This window comes from Lissotriton helveticus, chromosome 10 (assembly GCF_964261635.1).
Source record: "Lissotriton helveticus chromosome 10, aLisHel1.1, whole genome shotgun sequence".
In the NCBI taxonomy this organism is placed as follows: domain Eukaryota; kingdom Metazoa; phylum Chordata; class Amphibia; order Caudata; family Salamandridae; genus Lissotriton; species Lissotriton helveticus.
The window spans coordinates 890,968,277-890,988,135 of NC_136071.1; the positions used below are offsets into that span (position 1 = coordinate 890,968,277).

General features: G+C 41.0%; 1 protein-coding gene across 5 annotated transcripts in view; it reads left to right on the forward strand.

Moving 5' to 3' along the window:
- TRAK1 (trafficking kinesin protein 1) overlaps positions 1-19,859 on the forward strand; it is a 376,613-nt gene that overhangs the window by 321,154 nt on the left and 35,600 nt on the right. For 3 of the 5 annotated variants that reach the window (XM_078663534.1, XM_078663535.1, XM_078663536.1), the window contains exons 15-16: positions 7,441-7,543; positions 9,932-10,025. In XM_078663534.1, the coding sequence (XP_078519660.1) occupies positions 7,441-7,543; positions 9,932-10,010 (182 nt within the window). In that variant the 3' untranslated portion in view covers positions 10,011-10,025. The remainder of the gene's footprint in view (positions 1-7,440; positions 7,544-9,931; positions 10,026-19,859) is intronic. The other 2 variants (XM_078663533.1, XM_078663532.1) reach the window with 1 other exon arrangement.

A 19,859-nucleotide genomic window follows, 5' to 3' on the forward strand; every position in this document is an offset into this window, starting at 1 on the left:
AAAGGTACAATATTATAAAGACTCTAAGGGTTATGGCTCATATGTTCTAAGGAAACATTGCATTACCTTCATGTATTTTCATGTATTTTCCTAAAGCAATTGTGATTTTAATAGTAGGCTTTCTGTAAATAGGTTGACCACCTGAGCCCGTAGCCTTATATCGTATTTTAAAAGTATTGGTCGGAGATATAATTTACGCTGCTCCAGTATTGTTGTACAGTCTAATAGGATGTGCACTACATCACCTTTTGTACCCAGCCTACACTTACAGAACCCTTTGTGGTCCAACATTTTTATTTTTAATTCTTCATTTACCAACCATGGATTTCTACCAATTCGCAATCTTAATATCTCCTGTCTATACCAATGGTTTGGTAAAATATCCAGGTAAGGGAACCAATTTTCGTTTGACCATGACTCCATCATAAACTGTACAGATTTTTTCTTAACCAGATATTCCATGTCTGTTCTTCTAAAGACTTATTGACCAAGAATCTTCAGCTCACTTTTAGTACATTCTACTTGTAAGGATTCGTGGCAAAATTCAACGTTTAAATTCTCACAGGCCTGCAAGATCTTCTTCCTATCCACTTTTGCCCACTTTAGGTTGCTAGATTGGGACTCTTTTCTGCACCATTGGGATACTTTCTGGCCTTTCTCGGTGTCCAAGCGTTTCCAAAATCTAATTAAAGCTATTTGTGATTCAACCCCCCAAGCTGCTGTTCTTAGCTCGGTTCTTATTGCTTGGATCATCGATGAGCGTGGCAAAGTCAGCAGAGTTTTCAGGCATTTTCCTTCCTCCAAGTCCCAGTCACTTTTACTGCTTAAATGAAGGACTACTGCTCCATAAAGTACTTGTGAGGGTATCATTGCACTGAAGGCCTTTAACAGCGGTCTGTGAGACATATCTCCGTAATCACGGTTAAATATTTTCAGACCACAGATCGATGTAAAGGCTTTCGCTTTCTGAGCTTCGAGATGCGGATGCCACTTTAAAGACCTATCGAATCACATCCCTCGGTAGCGATATTCATTCACTGTTTCCAATTTCAGATCCCCTAAGCACCAATTAAACTTAATATCTTTTTTCCCCAAAGCATAACATTTTTGTCTTTTCCAAGTTTACAATTAAAAATTTCCTTTCACAATATTGTCTAAAAACATTTAGCTTTCTTTGGAGGCCCAGTTCCGCCTGGTCTGAAATTACCAAGTCATCTGTGTACAGTAGACTGGACACTTTTTTACCGTCCATTCTTGGGCTTGCACTTCTTTCGACCTCAAGGGAAGCTGGTAAGTCTGATAGAAATATGGAAAATAACAGAGGGGCCAATACACAGCCCTGTTTAAGGCCATTTTCAATTGGTATTTTTGGTGTCAGTGACCCTTCTGTGTCTTTAATCACTTGTGCCCAATTACCTTGGTGTAACTCTTTTATCATAGCCAGCAGGCCTTCTGGTATATTTTTATTTGCAAGAGTTTCCCAGAGGCAGTTCCGGTCTACTGAGTCGAAAGCTGCCCGAAAGTCAGCGAAACAACAGCACAGCTTACCGTTTTGTTCCGTTGACTTATCTGCTATAGCCCACAAAGCAAAGCAGTGATCTACCGTGGAGTGCCCTTCTTTGAAGCCCCCCTGTTCAGCGGGTACAATTGAGAACTCCTCCACCCAATCATTTAGCCTATTCAAAATTATTTTTGAGAAGACTTTTTCTCCTATGTCTAGCAGATTAATCAGCCTGTAGTTTTGTGGAACATTCATACTACCTTTTTTGTGGATTGGCCTTATTACTGCCCCCTTCCAATTCAATGGCATTTTCCCTTCAGCTAATATTACTTGGAACAATTGGGAATAAAATCTCGCCCACCACTTTATCTGAGACTTTAGTATTATTGCTGAGAGATTGTCAGGTCCAGCTGCTAGTGTTAATTTCAATTTCATTATTGTATTGTCTACATTCTGTTCAGTGAAGTCTGGTTTTAGATCTTCCATTAGGTCTTGCCAAGGCTGGGGTTCTATGACTACTAATTTCCCTCAATGGCCATACAGTTCCTTCAGGTACTTCTCCCAAGCTGCCTCGTCTACGACACAGTTCATTGCTCCAGCAGGATGATCAGCTGCTGCTTTTACCAGGTTCTAGAACTGTCTTATATTTTTTGATTCAATCGATTCTAGCAGGTTTACCCAGCATTTTTCTTTATACGACCTTTTTGCATCTGTGATAATCTTTTTATACTCTTTTTTTCAGTTTATTAAGGTAGTTTTGTCTCTCCCGGTTATACTTTTTCCTAATACGTCTTGTTACTATCCTCATCTCCCTTTTTTTATTACGGCATTCAGCGGAGAACCATTTCGGTCGTCTAACCGGGTTTGTATCTTGTTTTCTTTTACCTTTTTTTAGTTCCGTTCAGAGACATTGTACCACTTGGATTGTTTTCCCCTCAAACCATTCCAGTTTTTTGCTCCCTGTATGCCCCAATTCTACCTTATGCTGAAATTTCCTTAGATTTTCCAAGTATTCTTCCGTCAACCTAGTTAATGCTCTCTTGGGGTATTTAACTTGTTGTGGGATTACTTTATCTCTGTGTTCCCTAGTTCCCCCTTGTGTCTTCCACTGCATAGGTTTATGGTCGCTGCCTTCAATATGCAGTATCTTAAATTCCCATATGAGAGGAAAATTCCAAGAAACATGAAAACATAATCAAATACTGAGTAAATAAAATGTGGTTCTTGTCTATTTTTGGGAAGTACTCATTTGGTGTATTTCTAGTTTAATGAGGTTCTCTGCATGAAAAGATTTTGCCACCCCTTAATTCTTGACGTCCCAGCAGGGCCGGACTGCGCCTAGCGGGCACATGGTATTTCCCCGGTTGGGCCACCAGGGTGGGGGCCGGTTATAGGCCCCTGGAGAGCTGTTCTTGTTACCGGGAGTCGGCAATATCGGTCCCCTGCAACAAAACGGTCGAAATGACCCTAGGGAACAGCTCAGCCGCACCCCCTTCCTTCCCCACGGGTTGGGGGAACGGTGGCTGAGCAGTGTGCATGGGCCGGTTTCAGTGCCCAGTCCGGCCCTGCATCCCAGGCAAATGTCTGAGTGTTCCAGGTTCTAGGGCTGTTAGTAGGTTATAGGCTGTGTCTAATAAGAGTTACTCAGCTTTGGTGGTAATTCTTTGAGTGAAGGCAGGCAATGAGGGAGGCCAAATGCAAATTATTTGTATTGAATTGGTGATGTCTTCTAGTCTTTCCTTTTGTCGTGCGTTGTTCTGTGTGGAATGCCACACTATTACATTATCGTGCACAGTACACATCCCAATCCAAAGGATGTAGATCCCAACTTGCAGCTGTTTGATTCAGATACTCATTCTGTTGCCAAGAGATCAAGAATTCTTGGAATTAACATTTTCTCAGCGAGGCCTTTCAAGAAAGTTTACAAAAGCTACTCCCTTCTTAATTGTGACAATGTGGATGGACTTCCAGACACTTTGACTTCATCAGCTTAGATGACTTAAATGCCCAAACAGAAGGCTCTGTCTGGTTCCTGGTGAATAAAGTCAGAAACAAGTAGACTTCAGCTCTAAAAAGATGCATGGCAAGCAAGTAGCTGTTAAGTTAAGAAATGCCTAACTTTAATTGGTAAGTCTGCCTAATGCAGGACACTATTTCTAATATGAACACTTTTAGTGGGGTTACCTCACATCCAGATGGTGATTCTCCTTTTTGGTTTGGCAAGCGAGTAGCTGTTAAGTTGAGAAATGCCTAACTTTAATTGGTAAGTCTGCCTAATGCAGGACACTGTTTCTAATGTGAACACTTTTAGTGGGGTACCTCACATCCAGATGGTGATTTTCCTTTTTGGTTTTCCAAATTTTAGTCTCTGTTTCCTATTGCAAGGGCATGGCTACCAATAGATAATGGCGGGAAGCTACATTTCCAATACAAGCTATTTTTGTTGGGAGAACAAAAAACCGTGACACCAATCTTTGAGATTGTGTTTTGGCCCCCTCTTGATATGGGGTCCAAAATATAATCTGAGGACTTTGTCTCCCTCAGAAAACATTACACCTATTGCCTCTGTGTGGGAAGCCCATTATCTAAATCATGTGAGAAAAATGTTGGACTCCCCTCAGGATAATGCATTAACAGATGTTAGTATTTCCACTGCTTATTTTCAGACATCCCAGGTGAGACCATGTAATACGTTACAAAATACCAGACTTGTTTTTAGAACTACACTTGTACTCATTTTGAGACAGATGCCCCATTTTATCTTAGAAAGGAATGCTTATTGTGTTGCAAAACTTACCTAAAGCCAATAGTTCCATATATCACTTCAATGCTGGCACCAAAGCAGCACACTGCCCATTAGTAATTCTTTAAGGCGATATGGCAACTTTATAATTGCCAAAGCTCCATGATTTCAAGCCGTTCACGTTTCAAGAAATGCAGGTCACCGCATATCACAATTCTCATAGGAGTGCATGCACATTTGCCGCTTCCATGTTTTATAAAAATGTTTTCTGTTTTGCTTGTTTCTGTGGATTTCTTTGGATGTTTGTTGATGGTGGAAGTAAATGTACAATGCTTATGCAGTATGCCTCACATTCGCATAAATGCCATTCCTAGTCAGTGATGGTAGTATTTTTGTATTGTGTATTGAGCGTTATATATTGTGTTAGATTAGGGAATCTCTAAACATTCTCATTTCAGTTTGCATACTCTGCAGCAGTCACAATATCTGTCCGCATCCAATATATACCTCCCACCTATATACGGTGTCCTAGATGCATATGCTCTTCCCATGGATATTCCAGTGTTTAATTGAATGATGAATGATAAAGTAGGTCCAATTTCTAGCAAGCACTCTGATGTGTTATTTCTCTTATGCCTGCCTTTCCCAACTATTTATGATTTTGTAATTAATCTTGCTTCTGCTGAGAAACAGTGACATCTATACTTTTAGCAGCCTTTACTTTCTTTCAAAGACATATTTACATAAAAGCTGTTTTTCCCACGTTTATTTACTACATGTATGATTTAGCAATGAGTTTGTTCTGACATCTGCAAGTGGCAAACATTTGTATTTGGACACAGAGACTGATGAGCATGGTCATATAGGATTTTTTCACCAAGGGATTTCTTCTACTATAAGTGGTAAAGATCAAAAGTGAATTTGGCCCATGTACTAGGTTGGGTGACGTCCCTTGTACTAAAAGCTACTTTCTTTTTTTAATGTCTTTACTAATCATACGTAGTTTCTCCAGCATGATAATACTAGTTCAAAAGACTTTAACACTTCAGCAGGGATTCATGATTGCTGAGCTCACTAAAATAGCATGTTAGCAGCTAAACAGTTCCCACCTTAAAATCCCCATTCTAATTCTACATGTATTAACTAAATGTGCCTTAATTTTAAGATGCTCTCCTGGGTATGTCCCAGTAGAAACTCAGAAGTTATCTTGTACTGTTATAACTTTCTCGTATTCATATGGGTCTTCCTGCAGTGGACCTACTTGAGTAGTGTCCATTTAAATAATTTTAAACTCATTTTATGACTCATTGACCTAGTTACACAATTATCATCCAGGGCTTGTGCTTTTATTCAGTTTAACTGAGGGATGATTTTCCCCAAGTTACATAGAAAATGTAAAATGTCGGCAAAAATACATGTTTCCAACTGGAGTAAGATTACTATAATTATTTAAGGAATTCCTCTTAGAAATGAACCCACATTAAACAACATCTTAATTATTGTGAAATTGCCGTTGTATTGGTTGTTTGTGGCCTCTACTCCAAATTGTACACGTAGTGTGCACCACAAAATTACCATAAAACTAAATCTTTGCTGGTGTCGTAGTGACAAACCTTGTTCAACTTTGTTTATTTGAACATTGTGTCATTCGTCTTTCCATATAAGCTTTTTATATCACAAGCAATGAATTTCTGTTGAGAAAGATGAACGTATTGTGAATTTATTACCAATTTTGAGTTATTAACATCTACAATACCAAAAATTCACTTTTTTTTTAATAAATTGCCTCCTGCCTTCACTTTGAAAAGTAAAATCATTGTTTGGGACTTACTGTGCATCCTTCAAGGGACCCACCTTAAAATAAAAACAGCTATGCAATCATGATATCGCTGCTTTAAATGCTGTACCTAAGTGGGACATAGTGACATTTGATTCACTTTGGATTACAATATTCAAGAGTTTACTCATCTTTATGCACAAGCACATTGAACCTTTTGCTTTATCTGGCAAGATAATAATTACTCAATAACCTCTAAATGTGGAATCCGATGTTACTGCTACGCACTCTACTTTCGAACTCTATTCTCAATAGCTTTATGCAGTGCATGGCTTCATAACATTTCTACTCACCTGCATTACACTGATTTATACTGCTGCATTTATTACAGTTGTATGTTGTCCTCTCTAAAAATAAGATAACTTGTTAGTTTAATGTTATTCATGTAATTTCATATGTTGTACATTTTTAGGATCAAAGTTTAACTTCAATAATTTTGTTCGTCCATACTTTGTATAATAGATTTCCATGTAGACTTTAGCTGAACAGTTTGTTTTAGAAAATATATCTGTGACCAGTTGTGGATTCAAATCTAGAAAGAAGTTGTTTATACAGGAGCAAAAAACAATACCTGAAAATGGGTGACACAACAGCAACCATTATTGGCTCGTATATGTAAAAAAGTTAGTCCTTGCATTTTTAAACTACTGTCTCAATATTTTTGGCATTTAGACCTGATAAATATCAAATAGGACACTTCGTAGAATTATTTTTCCTATATTCTGTTTGTCAGGTTATTTGGTTACATTTTGTTTTTCCATGAATATTTTTCTAAATATGTTTTGGAGTGTCCCATCATAACAAAAAAAGTCTTGGCATTGCATCATTCAGAACAGCAGCAGCATTGTATCACTTTATTAAAGTAAGATACTAAAGCTACTCTTACTGATTCCATAATGGAGAAATTGGAAGTGTAATTGAAGAAACCAAACTGGAAAAATGGTCCCTTTTGAAAGAAAATAAAAATAAATCCCCAACATATTATGGACACTGATATTCCATAAGATTACATGTATTTCTTGGCCTTATATCAACATTAGAATGATTTGACTTGATGAAGGAAAATGTATAGTCTATTTAAAACACTTCTGTCTGCTGGATCCACTACTATGTATGCAGCAGTGAGAAGTCTTGAATTAGACATTAGAAGCTGCTGTAATGCATGCATTTCTAGAGGAAGTATTTTTAAGGCATGTTCATACTAATGGCTGATGTAATAGAAAGTCTATAAAAAGCTTAAGTATATGTGTATTTTCTGTACAGACATCTACATAAATAATGCCATCTAATTGGTCTATCTCACTCTGTATAAATAGCATTTGTTTCTTTTCTTTTAATGAAAGTTTACTCCTTTTTTAGTTCATCATCCTGGAAAATGCATGTCTCAAACAAACTCCACCTACACCTATACCACCTGCAGGATCCTGCACCCTTCCGACGAGCTCACACATGTCACTCCAAGGTAAGAAGAATTTTGGCAAATTACAAAATAGTTATGGTGAATGAAAACAGAAATCTTTGCTTTGAAGTGTTAAGGTAGGTATTATGACATATTATTGGTTTATCATGCTTTTTGAAGTGTTTCTATGTTCTCTTCATATGGTTTCAGTTTTCACATCTTATTGTAAACTCTGTAAACTATTGAAATTACTCTGAAGTTCCTTTTTATAATAATTGTTTGTAGATATCATTTTATACTTCAGTTGTATTATGAAGTTTTAAGTGGTGTAAATAACCGGTGTTCATATTATACAATTTAATGGTACTAAATTTATCAACCTCAGAGTGATCGAAAGCTGTACTGGCATTGAAGGGATTGACACTCCTGAACTGCAGGTCACAGCAATATCAGAAATGTTTAACTTCTTTACCGGAGTGGTTAAAATGTATTGGCGAAATGTAGTATATTCCTTAGTGAGGTTTTCACCATACATTTCTACTCTGAGTAAATCTTCTTGCCCAAAGTCTGAGAAACGTCTTGAAAAGGAGAGAGATTTTAAGTCCTTATTCTAACTTGTATCTGTTTTTTTCTTGGAACCCATTCCCCTCTATATTAAACATACAAAGGATCTACTTGCCAATCTAAGCCAACTTGACAGTGGCAACAATGTGATGCTCTTATTTTGTTCTCTAGGAATAGTCAATGAAGCCATATAGAGTACAACATATGCCTTGACAACATTTTGTTCATAAGTAAGAGAGGAATGTTTGCTCGTGGCTGTTCTGAGGTTCAGGAGTACTTCTGCAGATAATATTTATGTGTCAGTTGTGTTTTACTCTTCTCTGCATTTATCTTTTGCGATGGCTTTAGAAGATTTGAGAAGTTGGCCTTATTTTGTGCACTTATTAATCTAGGACACACCTAGTTTGGTGTGCTGAACATAGATTTTACTTCACTCATCACCCCAGCAAGGATCATGGGTTCTTTCCGTCTTTACCCTAATGACCCTGTGATAATACATCATCCCGGTGTACTGCACATATTATGTTATTTAGTACCTTTATAGTTGCTCTAGGACGCCAATATTGCGTGCAGAAAACATTAGGTCTTATAAACTAGGGCTGCAATTTTTACAGTGCTTAGGAACCAATCCAATTTGCTGCCCAGTTGTTAGTGTTATCTTGTGGGTTCTAAGAATTCGAATAAGTATGCCATACAAAGGTAAACATTGTTGTGCTGCGATTGTGATCATTTTATAAAATGTAATGGATATATAATTAAGTGGATGGTTTAGGAGCGTTTAAAACTTTTTTATTTTAATTGATGATTTGTACTTTTATGGCAAATCGCTGAATGAAGAATTTTGACTGTCTGAATTCAAAGGACAATTCCTCCAGCTGAGACGTCTATGAGGCAAACTTTCATCCAATAAGTCAATTTACCCTTAGATGATGCGTTCTTTGGCTCCTGCTAGTTTCTTTGGTGCATCTCCAGCACTGCATGCACTGCGACGGATAGAAAGCACAGGATACTGAAAAATAGCCATGCATGGTAATGTTAGTCATTCATCTGCGTATGCTTTTAAGTTGTTTGTATCCAGTCCAACTTTACAATGCAGGTACTCTGCCAGAGATGACAGAAGTTCTGCTGCTCAATCAGGAATGACTGATCTAACACCATGTCATACAGAGTGCAGAGTTAACTCCATCAAATGCTGCTACTGAAAAGGTGTGGCCCTTCTTGGTAATGTAACTATGGTGTCCCTAGGGTTCTGAGAGACACCTCAGCATGTTATGGAGACTTGGTTTGTAGGCACTGAAAGTGTAAACCACATTATGGTGGGCACATTTTACTTACACATAGCGACAGTCTCCCTGTGTAGACTGAAGATTGGCAGGTTTTGTGCCACAGTTTATTCATTCAGTGGGTTCTTCGTAAAGTAGATCTCTTCACTTTTTGGTGCAGAAACCATTTATTAGACGATTTCCCCCTGCCCTCTTGGTAGACGAGATAAATTTGTTACAATGGTGCCTGAAAATTCCACAAGCCAAACTCTAAATCAAGCCCAAAATACTTATCATTACTTTTGTATTGAAACTAAATGTAAACCACCCATATTTTTGGGATGGATTGTTTCTCACGAGTGCTAACCTGGCCTGATGGTGAAGACAAGGTTGTAACAGGATGTGACTCCCATCTGAAGGTAAGTTTATTTTCAGGGGTTCCTGATAAAAAGCCCCACAAGAGCTCAAAGCACCTGAGGAACATGAAATAAAATATATAAATATGACACATGATAGAAAATTAATGTGCAGTTCAATGTTTACCCAGGCCTCACTCACAGAATGTAAGTAGATAAAAGTGGATACTGTGGAAAGGAACTCCTTAACTATGAATGATTCTTCATAGGTCAAGTGACTGTGAAGAGGAAGACGACACTGCAGTGTGTGACGCGGTCATGAGTGGAGGTGTAGGGCACAAGCTATGACCCAGCCTGCCAGGGGTGAGCTGCTATACCAGTGATGTCTGTACTGGTACAGCCCTCGTAGAAGGAATGCTAGTGTGTGCGTCTGTATAATGTCAATTAACCCAGAAAATAGTGATTTTCACTGATTTACAAACTTTACTCATTCTAACCTAACTACATACTCATGTAGCTGCCAGGTGTTTTAGCAATCATCCTAACCTAAACTGTCCTAGAATACCTCCACGGTCACCCAGTGGTGAGTCTCAACCCATATACAGTTGTGTCTCGCCCACTATGAGTCAGCATGCATTTTAATTGCCTGAAAAGTAAATTGACAACTTGAAATGCGTCTCTTATTTGTAACCAATGTTTGTGCATGTTTACAGTTTGCAGCTGCATTATGCTGGTGTGGTTAGTGTTGAACTTTTACATCAAAATGTGTATGACATTATCTATATGCAGTTATGATACGTTTGTGAAATTGTGATTGCAGACATTATTTGCAGACATACACTCCTAGAATGCCTAATTAGGCCAGAGAATACCCTTCTATTTGACTATTTATTGGACCCCAGTATCCCATGTGATCTTTTTCACACCAAAAAGACAGTTATGCAAAGCATTTCTCTTCTGAGGCCAGCTTCCAAGTCTTCCAACTTCTGTGACCCCGTTTTCCACAGGAGTCATAATGCTGTATTGTGCAGGGTGGTCAAATTAAGAGAGAGTCCTGCATGGTCCGAAAATGTACTTCAGATGAGGGAGTACATCTGCTCTGCTAACTATGAAGGCTGTGGTTTCTTCAGGAGCAAATGAGAAGGCAAGCATTGCAGGGCAGCAATAACCAACCAGGACGCACAAACTTACACTCTCCTGTGAAGTGTGAAATCTTAGGTTTATTTTCTGCCCAAGAGAAACCGCTTCTGAAATGTTTTTTTTAAAAATAGTTACATATCCAAAAGGGGAAACGTTATTTATGCATCTCTTCTACTCACCCTTGATAGCACAGAGCACCACCGTATGGTTATATTTTGTGCACCAGCACAACACAAGAACACAGTAACTACTGGTTCATTGTGCTCTTTTGGTCCAATAATCAAGGCACATAATGCTGTTTCCTACTATGATTTTTTGCTATACATTTTGCTTGTGCTTTAAGATGGCCTTTCTTTCATCAGTGCTGTTCTTCCACTGAAAGCCTCCCCTCGCAGGCTCCACTGACCAAACATTTTACTGCCATCTAGAAGGTTTACATTTTAAGCATAGAAGAATGAGCCGGACCTTTGAAGCCATTTACTATTTTGACTTGATTCTGTTTTTAACTTGGTTACTGACAATGGGGCTATTAAATACTCGTATCTATGAGACTTCATTGTAGTGTACGTTGAAATCCTCCATTGGAGATATATAGAGTTATATGCCAAAATTGGCTGATCTTTAGCCGTTTTCAATTCTGATTCTGTGGAGTTGGTGACCATAGATTCACTTATATGCTGTCTAGTCTCTAGATTACAATGAACGACTTGGTATCTGTCTGTTTACATATTTAGAGCATGTCCTAATTCGTCTTAGATCAGCACTGGTTCTGCATGTGGGATTCTAATACTTTGTAAATAAATTGCAATTATTGTGAGGTTCACTTTATTTTCTCCAGCACCAATTCTCATCTTATTAAAATTCCGCAAAAAATGGTCTGCACCCTTCAATCATCTAATACATATGTCACATCTTACAAATAAAGATCTTATTAGAATAAAGCTATTTCAGTATTGTCAGTTTTCCCAAGAAATAGTACACGGAGGCTTCCTCAATTCTTGTTCAATTCTTTATTTAATTTTCTTGATTACAAAGCAGATAGCATATCCGCTTTTTAATCAAGAAAATTAAATAAAGAATTGAACAAGAATTGAGGAAGCCTCCATTTACTATTTCTTGGGAAACTGACAATACTGAAATAGCTTTATTCTAATAAGATCTTTATTTGTAAGATGTGAAATATGTATTAGATGATTGAAGGGTGCAGACCATTTTTTTGTGAAATTTGTTAAGGGAACTAGGATCTCCCAGTTCCCTCTTTGGTTCGTATAGGGATTGCGTTCCTGGGTACTAGCACCTTCTGTATAAATGTATTTTGTGTGACATTTAACGGTGGTGCAGGCTTTCTTTTGCCTTAATCCCTAAAATGGGTTGCCTCATCTTCTTAAAACAATGATCCACCAAGAACCTCTTTAAATACTTGTAGTGGTAGAAACTTTATTACACAACCATAATACTGTACTACAGGGAAGCATGTTTGATGTAGATAAAGACAGGTGTTGCTCCCATTACATATATTTAGGCACATGACACATCTTTGTTTGAGTATCAGGTAGTATGCTTCGGTGTAAATAACAGTGTCTTGTTTGATTTATTAAGATTTTATTGCACACGATGGTCATAATTCTGTCCACTGACAAACATGTTGTCACTGCCTTTTAGAAGATGTACATTTTAAGCATTGAAGAAAGATTTGGACCTTTGAAACCACTCACTAATTTGACTTGATTCTTATTTTAACTTGGTTATTGATGATGGGGCTATTAAATATGTCTTTATGAGACTTGATTTTAGTGTATGTTGAACTCCTCTACTCCTGAAGTGTTGTGCTACACACTCCTAGTGGGCTGCATTTAAGGAAAGTTGCCTCTAAATGCAAACATATCTGATCATATTGTAACAGCCCTTGAGACTTTGTATTAGAACTGTAATGGAGAAAGTGGACTTCCCAAGAGAAGGCAAGTTCAACACCCCTGGTAAAGTTCATAATAGCGGGTTTACTTCAAATTTATGGACAGTTAAAAATTGGGAAAGATTATTTGAACATTATTAGTAGAAGGTTTAAAATGGAAGTGATTGATTACTTTGTGAAATCCTTGGTAGGAATTCAAAATGTTAATTCAAGTATACATTTTTAGCTACATGAATTGACTTGCTTATGTTATGGTTCCGGGCGAACCTGGACTGATTTTCATATGGCTGAGTCCAAATAGAATTGGCCTGATGTGCAAAATAAAGATGGACTGGGATGCATCCCGAGTAATTACCAGTGGCTGAGATTAATTAAGGCATTCCGTTCATCACTTTTTTGTATTCTTTGGTTGCCTGCTCATCTTGCCACCAAATCTTTACAACAAAGTACCTACCAAATTTATTGACCCTCTCAAACACTTAAGTACTAAGTGGAAAACTTGTTGATGCTTGCATACATTTGTAGGAGAAGATCATGGTCTATTTCTAGTGTGTTGTTATATTTTCAGATCCTAACATTGTTTCCACAATTCCATGTTTGTTTTGTGTTTGAGGAATTTCATGCTTATGTCAAAGTCTCACAAAATTAGTGGTTGTCCTCCATTGGCAGGACAAGAATTTGCTGCCAAATCAGGCATTTGATACGAATCTCTCAAGCAATGGCTTACAGTCGGACTGCTCCAATGACTACCATTTCTCAAGTGTCTAGTTTGAGGCAAACATTTTGGAGTAGACGTTAACGTGTTATTAGGTGGAATTTCTGTGGGAATAAAAAATCTTCCCATCAAAAATGAGGGGCAGATAGGTCCTACTACCGATAAGTAACCATCAAATCTGGAGCCCCTCAGTTTGCTGCAAAATAACCGTCCACATGGTGAAGAAAATCCACCTGGGTTGCCCCTTGCGGGCATGATTCATCATTGGGTCCATCCTGTTCCACTGCAGAATGAGGCATGCTGTGATCTACGAATTATGTGGGAGCACTTATAGATGTTATGTTATGTTATGTTATTTATTCTTTTGTATAGCGCAACGGTTACTCAGAAAGAGTGTCCCGGCGCTTTAGGTAAGGAGAACTAATTCGCAATAACATAACAGAGTAAAAAGAGAGTACAGAACAAATAAGTAAAAAAGAACAACTAAGTAAAGAAAGGGACTGCTGGTGGCCTACTGGGTGAACAGCCAGGTTTTTAGACCCCTCCTGAAGTCAAGAAGACTAGAAGCCCCCCGAAGCGGGAGCGGGAGCGAGTTCCACATCTGCGGAGCCAGCAGGCCAAAGGAGCGGCCGCCCAGGCGCGCTCTCTTAACTCGAGGAACAACCGCCAGAAGTAAAGACTCTGACCTCAGAGAGCGGGCCGGATGGTAAAAGGCCAGTCTCCTTTGGAGATGCTTTGCTCCCACCGCGTGGAGAGCCTTGTAGGCCAAAGTCATTGCCTTAAAGGCGATCCGTTTGCGGATGGGTAGCCAGTGGAGCGCCAGCAATAGACCCGAGACGCTGGCACGTCTGTTTAGACCAAAAATGGCCCTGGCCGCCGCATTCTGCGCAACTTGAAGCCGCTGCACCAGGTACTCTGGTAGGCCCAGGTAAAGAATGTTGGCATAATCCAACCTGGAGCCTATCAGAGCCTGCACAGTCAGCCTCCTGTGCTCCTCCGACAGAAGAGGCAAGAACCTCCGCAGCATCTTTAATAGACCGAAACAGGTGCCGGTCACCCCAAGGATCTGGGCTCTCATCGTCAGCCCCTTGTCCATCTTAACCCCCAAGTTCTTAGCCATAGGGGAAGAACCGGACGGAGGGAACATATCGATGGGCCACCAGGCCTGCCAGCTGGGCTCCGTGTCGCACCCAAAGAAGAGTACCTCGGACTTATCGGAATTGCACTTGAGGCTGTTCAGTTGGAACCATGTAAACACAGCCCCAAGGCAATTCCGGATACTCTCCCCGTCAAAGTCTGCCCCTCTCTCACAAGAAAAGAGGAGCTGGGTGTCGTCGGCATATGACACGATCCGGGCACCGAACGACTCCGCCACCGCCGCCAAAGGGGTCATAAAGATGTTAAAGAGGGTCGGGCTCAATATAGAGCCCTGAGGGACCCCAACTCCCAAAGGCGGCATCACGGCGGTGTCAGGCGATGTCCAGACCGTTTGCCGGCGGCCAGCTAGAAAGGACGAAAACCAGCTGAGCACCGTCCCCCGAAGGCCGATCTCATAGAGTCTTGCGAGAAGGCCATCATGGGGGACGGTGTCAAAAGCCGCCGACAAGTCCAACAACACCAGCATGACTTTGCCCCCGGTGTCCAGCACCCCTTTGATAGTTTCAGAAACCTCAAGGAGCGCGGTCTCGGTGCTACGATTTGAGCGGAAGCCAGACTGGGAGTCATGTAAGATCTCGTGGGTCTCCAAAAAGTTGGAGAGCACCGACTGAACGTGTTTCTCCAAGATTTTTACGAGAGCCGGCAACAAAGAAATCGGCCTATAATTGGCTGGGACCTTCGGGTCAAGACCCGGTTTTTTAAGCAGCGGGATGACCATTGCCTGCTTCCAGACTGGCGGAACCACTCCCTGACTCAACGAGAGATTCAGAAGAGGGTTCGCCAGTGGATTAATCACTTCCGCCAACTTACCCAAAAGCTTAGCTGGGCAAGGGTCCAGTGGAGACCCAGATTTCAAGTTGCCCATAAGCGCTAAGGAGGCTGGGGCTGGCAAAGATGGAAACGCAGCCAATGTGACACCCTGCGAGGCCGGAGGGGACATACCGGCCGCAGATGTAAGCGGCCTAACAGGAACTCCCGATGGAAAAGAGTCCTGTATAAGTTTTATCTTGCTTGTGAAAAAACAAGCAAGGTCCGCCGCCCAGGATTCTAAGGGCATCTCTACCGATGTGATGGTCCGAGGAGAAATAAATTCTCTAACTATGGTAAAGATCTCCTTGCTGGAATTAGAGGCCGCTTCAATTCTCCCCGCAAGATAGGCTTTTTTTTCAAGGCGGATATCCCGGTGGTAAGCCTTAACCACAGCCTTGTAGGCCAACCTGTCCGTACTATCATAGTGTGCCCGCCAGGCCCGTTCGGCTACCTTACACTGCTGCCGCTTAGCCCACAGTGTAGTGGTAAACCAAGGGGCCGAAACCCGCTTTGGTGTCAAGCGGGGGGGCAGCACAGGGGCCAGGTCGTTAAGCCTATCAGAAAGCCATGCTTGCAGGGACTCCAAATCTCTCTCCAGCTCACCGGAGAGAAGACAGGGATGATCCGACGCAGCCTGCGCAAGCATCTCGGGGGACACTCTGTAAAACGCTCTGAACGCTCGTCCCCGTTGTTGTGGGACAGAGATGGACGACCTGGCAGTGCCAATGATTGCAAATTTGGCAAGCCAGTGATCAGACCACAGAACCGGGAGAATCTCTTTTATCACCAGAGGAGATGAAGAAAAGACCTGGTCAAGAGTATGCCCCTTAACGTGAGTCGGCCCCTGCAGGTAAGGGATAAGACCCAGCGGGATCATGGCCTCGGAAAGTTTTATAGCAGCCGGGTCAGACGGATCATCCATCCGAAAGTTAAAATCCCCCGCTACTATACAATGTTCTGCTCTCAAGGCCAGGCCCAGCAACACCGAGTCGAGATCTGCAAAGAACGTTCCGGGCGGACCAGGGGGTCGATAGACCAAAAGTCCCTTCACTGATTGGTGCGGCGCTAGCGTGATAGAAAAGGCCAGCGATTCCGAGCCGCGGATGTCCTCCGTAGGCAAGACGGTACACAACGTGCCCTTCTTCACCACCAGTGCGACCCCTCCACCCCTTCCCTTGGCTCTGTCCTTGTAAATGTACATGTATTTATATAGCGCAAATCACTGACCGAGGTCGGTATCTAAGCGCTTGCTTAGGGAACCCGTCCTGGTATTCCCCTGTGAGATAACCCCAGCAGGGTATCCACAAGGTGAAAGCCAGGCATCCCGCCGCGAGGGGCCGTTGTGGAGATTAAGCAAGCTATTGCCCAGAGTCGCAGAGTGTGAACCCGTGAGTCGAGAAGGCACCGGAGCGAGAATTTTCGAGTCCGTGGAATTTATGAGCCCAAGACCCGCCGAGGCGGGGAATTGAACCCTGGTCCAGGGCCGATCTCAGCTTCCGGGTCTGCCGCCTCTAACCCCTGAGCCACACTTCTCCACTGAAGATGTTGTAATCAGGCGGGATTGCCGTCACCACGTCAGGGTTAGATGTATTAATATGGTGAGGAACGATGATAATAGGAGGAGGTGTTCATTTAATGTGGAAAGAAAACATAAAAAATTCCTGGCTAGTGGGTAAACTATTATTTATTCTGGACTCTAGTCGGTATGACATTTTCACAAAACCACTCACCAGTCACTGGATTCGGTAAGGTGTGTCTTTGCATCACATTACTACACCAACAAGAATTATGTATTGAACACTACGTAAGGCGTCTTGTGTGCTGGCAAAATCAGTTTCTTTTTTCTATGCCTCCAAATGACGTTAATCCATCACCTCCAAAATCATCACTGTTTAAGCCATTTAAGACAAGCTGGAGCCAACTGTACATAACTGATCCACACCTTTTTGTGTTTGTGGTGTCTGGGACAGGATAATGACCTTTCGGGTTGTGACCTCTTACAAAAGAATGCACTGTATGGCACTTGGGGAAAGAGTTCAAGTTTATGTTGGGTTCCCTTAAACTCTTATGGGCGAACACATTCACAATCACAGGCCAGATCCAGATCTAGGTGGAGGAGAAGATGAGGTTGAGTTTGAAGTGGACATCAGCATAGCATTCCCTCAATGTCATGAACTTGATTGGCATCACTCAAAAATGCAAAAGAATGAAGATGATTTTTCAAACTCCTCATCAGGCCCGGTGCTTACCCTGCAACCACTCCATTACTTGAATTTTCTAACTACTGTTGTTTCTGCTAAGTGGATTGAGAACTTTAAAGAGGCTATATTGAAAATATTTGCTTCCCCTCTTGGATGCCTTTATTGGCTCCAAAGCAGGTGGTTTAAATGCCTTTGACATTGGTAGATGAGGCTTCATTGCTGGAGGATGTGACCAAGAGAATTGTTTTGTTGTTGAAGAACTCGTTTTGTTGGTTATGGTGCCAGTGTTAGAGCAGCCACCAAATGTGATGCTTCCACTGTTTCAGGAGCCAGAAGCATCACTGTGGTGCTGGTGAGGGTTCTTCTTTGGGAGAGATTATTTTTGCTTGTGCCACAAAAAGAACTGAAGTATTGTGTAATACATTTTGTTTATCACTACAAATTTGATAATGAACCCTTTCGGCACCGTAGTAAACATTTCTAGCCAAAATTGAATCATCAGCTCTTTACAAGGAGGAACGTATGGGCCACTTAATGTTCATTTTCTGTTGCTTTTGCAGAGAAATGTTTTACAGAAATGTAAGCAGCTACACAAAAGCTCATTTCCTAGTGATTACTGTGGTGTGATCTTGGGATAAGGAATATTTAGGATATGGTGACCTTGAAGCATGCTATATTTTTGGATTCATCTGTGGTCTAATCCTGCAGCTAAAGTCGGGATGGTCTTCGAGATGTTTTATTTGATATACTCTTATAGATTATAATGTTCTCTAACTTACATGGCTGAGACATACAAAAGATACCTTGACCAGTTTTGGTCTGACACCGTTTTGTGGCCAGAACTGGAGGCAATCATCAAATCAGATAGTGCTCTAGTAAAGTATAAAGACCCATGTTTGGCATGTGATACATCTTCATGATCAGAAAGGTATTAAAATGTTTCCCTTTATTTGATCTATTTCCAATTTAAGACTACCTAAGGCAGAGGGCTGCACTTAAATTGGTAATAACTCCTTTATATTAGATACATGTTTGGGATATTATAGTTGAACAAAAGTAAAGATGGAAAAAATGAGTTTCTGTCAACTGTACCTGTGATGCTAAAAGTAGATAGCGAAAAATGTTTTTGTTTATACATTCTATCTTTCCCTCTTCCTATTTTCAATCATACCGACTAGAGTCCAGAATAAATAATAGTTTACCCACTAGCCAGGAATCTTTTATGTTTTCTTTACACATTAAATGAACCCCTTCTCCTATTATCATCGTTCCTCACCATATTAATACATCTATAAGTGCTCCCACATAATTCGTAGATCACAGCATGACTCATTCTGCAGTCAATGACAGTTCCTGCCCTCTGTTGGGAGACATTGTGGGCTTATCAAGACATACAGGGGGCTTGACGCCTACCCATTGCCTACTATTGTTTGGCTTTCCTGTCACTCTCATTGGCTTGCTCCTTATTCGATGGTTTGCCTGGTCTATCTTGTGTCAGTCCGACCCCTGGAGCATTGCCTCCTTACCTGTGTTCTTTTGCTGCTCTTTTTTGAGGGACTTGCCATTTTCGTTTCACTGGAGCACTCCACTAGAGTACATGAGTTTTCAATCTGTCTCCCTAGTGTGCTTCTAACCCCCTGCGCTCCATGTTGCTCTCTCTCGAGTGCTTCTCACCTCCTGCTGCATGTTGCCCTCTCGCCTGTTGCTTCTCCTCACCCCTTCCATTATTTCCATCCACCCATGACCTCATTCTCTCTCACTGGTTGCTTCTCCCCCCATTGCCAGCAATCTGTGTTGCTTGCCCTCTCCACCGATGCTTCAAATAAAAAGATAAAAAAATGCTTGCATCATTTGTATGTGTGCACATGCGTTGTGTGGTTTCCTACAAAAGGACACGACTGCAGCATTTTATGGTCTTTTTAAAATGTATTTCCTTTAGCCATGATGATCAGCATCAGGATGCTAAGCCGCATGGCTAAACAAGCATTTGCAATGCAACAGGCCACGCATTACAGAAAATTTGAGCTATTGGCTTTGCAAATAATTATGCAACACCAATAACTCAAACATTTAGTAATGCAAGACCTATTGCATTGCAAATGCTTGTTGAAAAAGCCCCCATCCCGTGGTTTCACTTTAATAGCAGCCATGCACCTTTCCTTAGACATGGCTCTTATAAAGAAAGGGGCACTGCCTTCATGCACGTGAAAGTGCTGCATGGGCCCTTTGACAACAAAAAAAATATTTGCAATACAATAGGT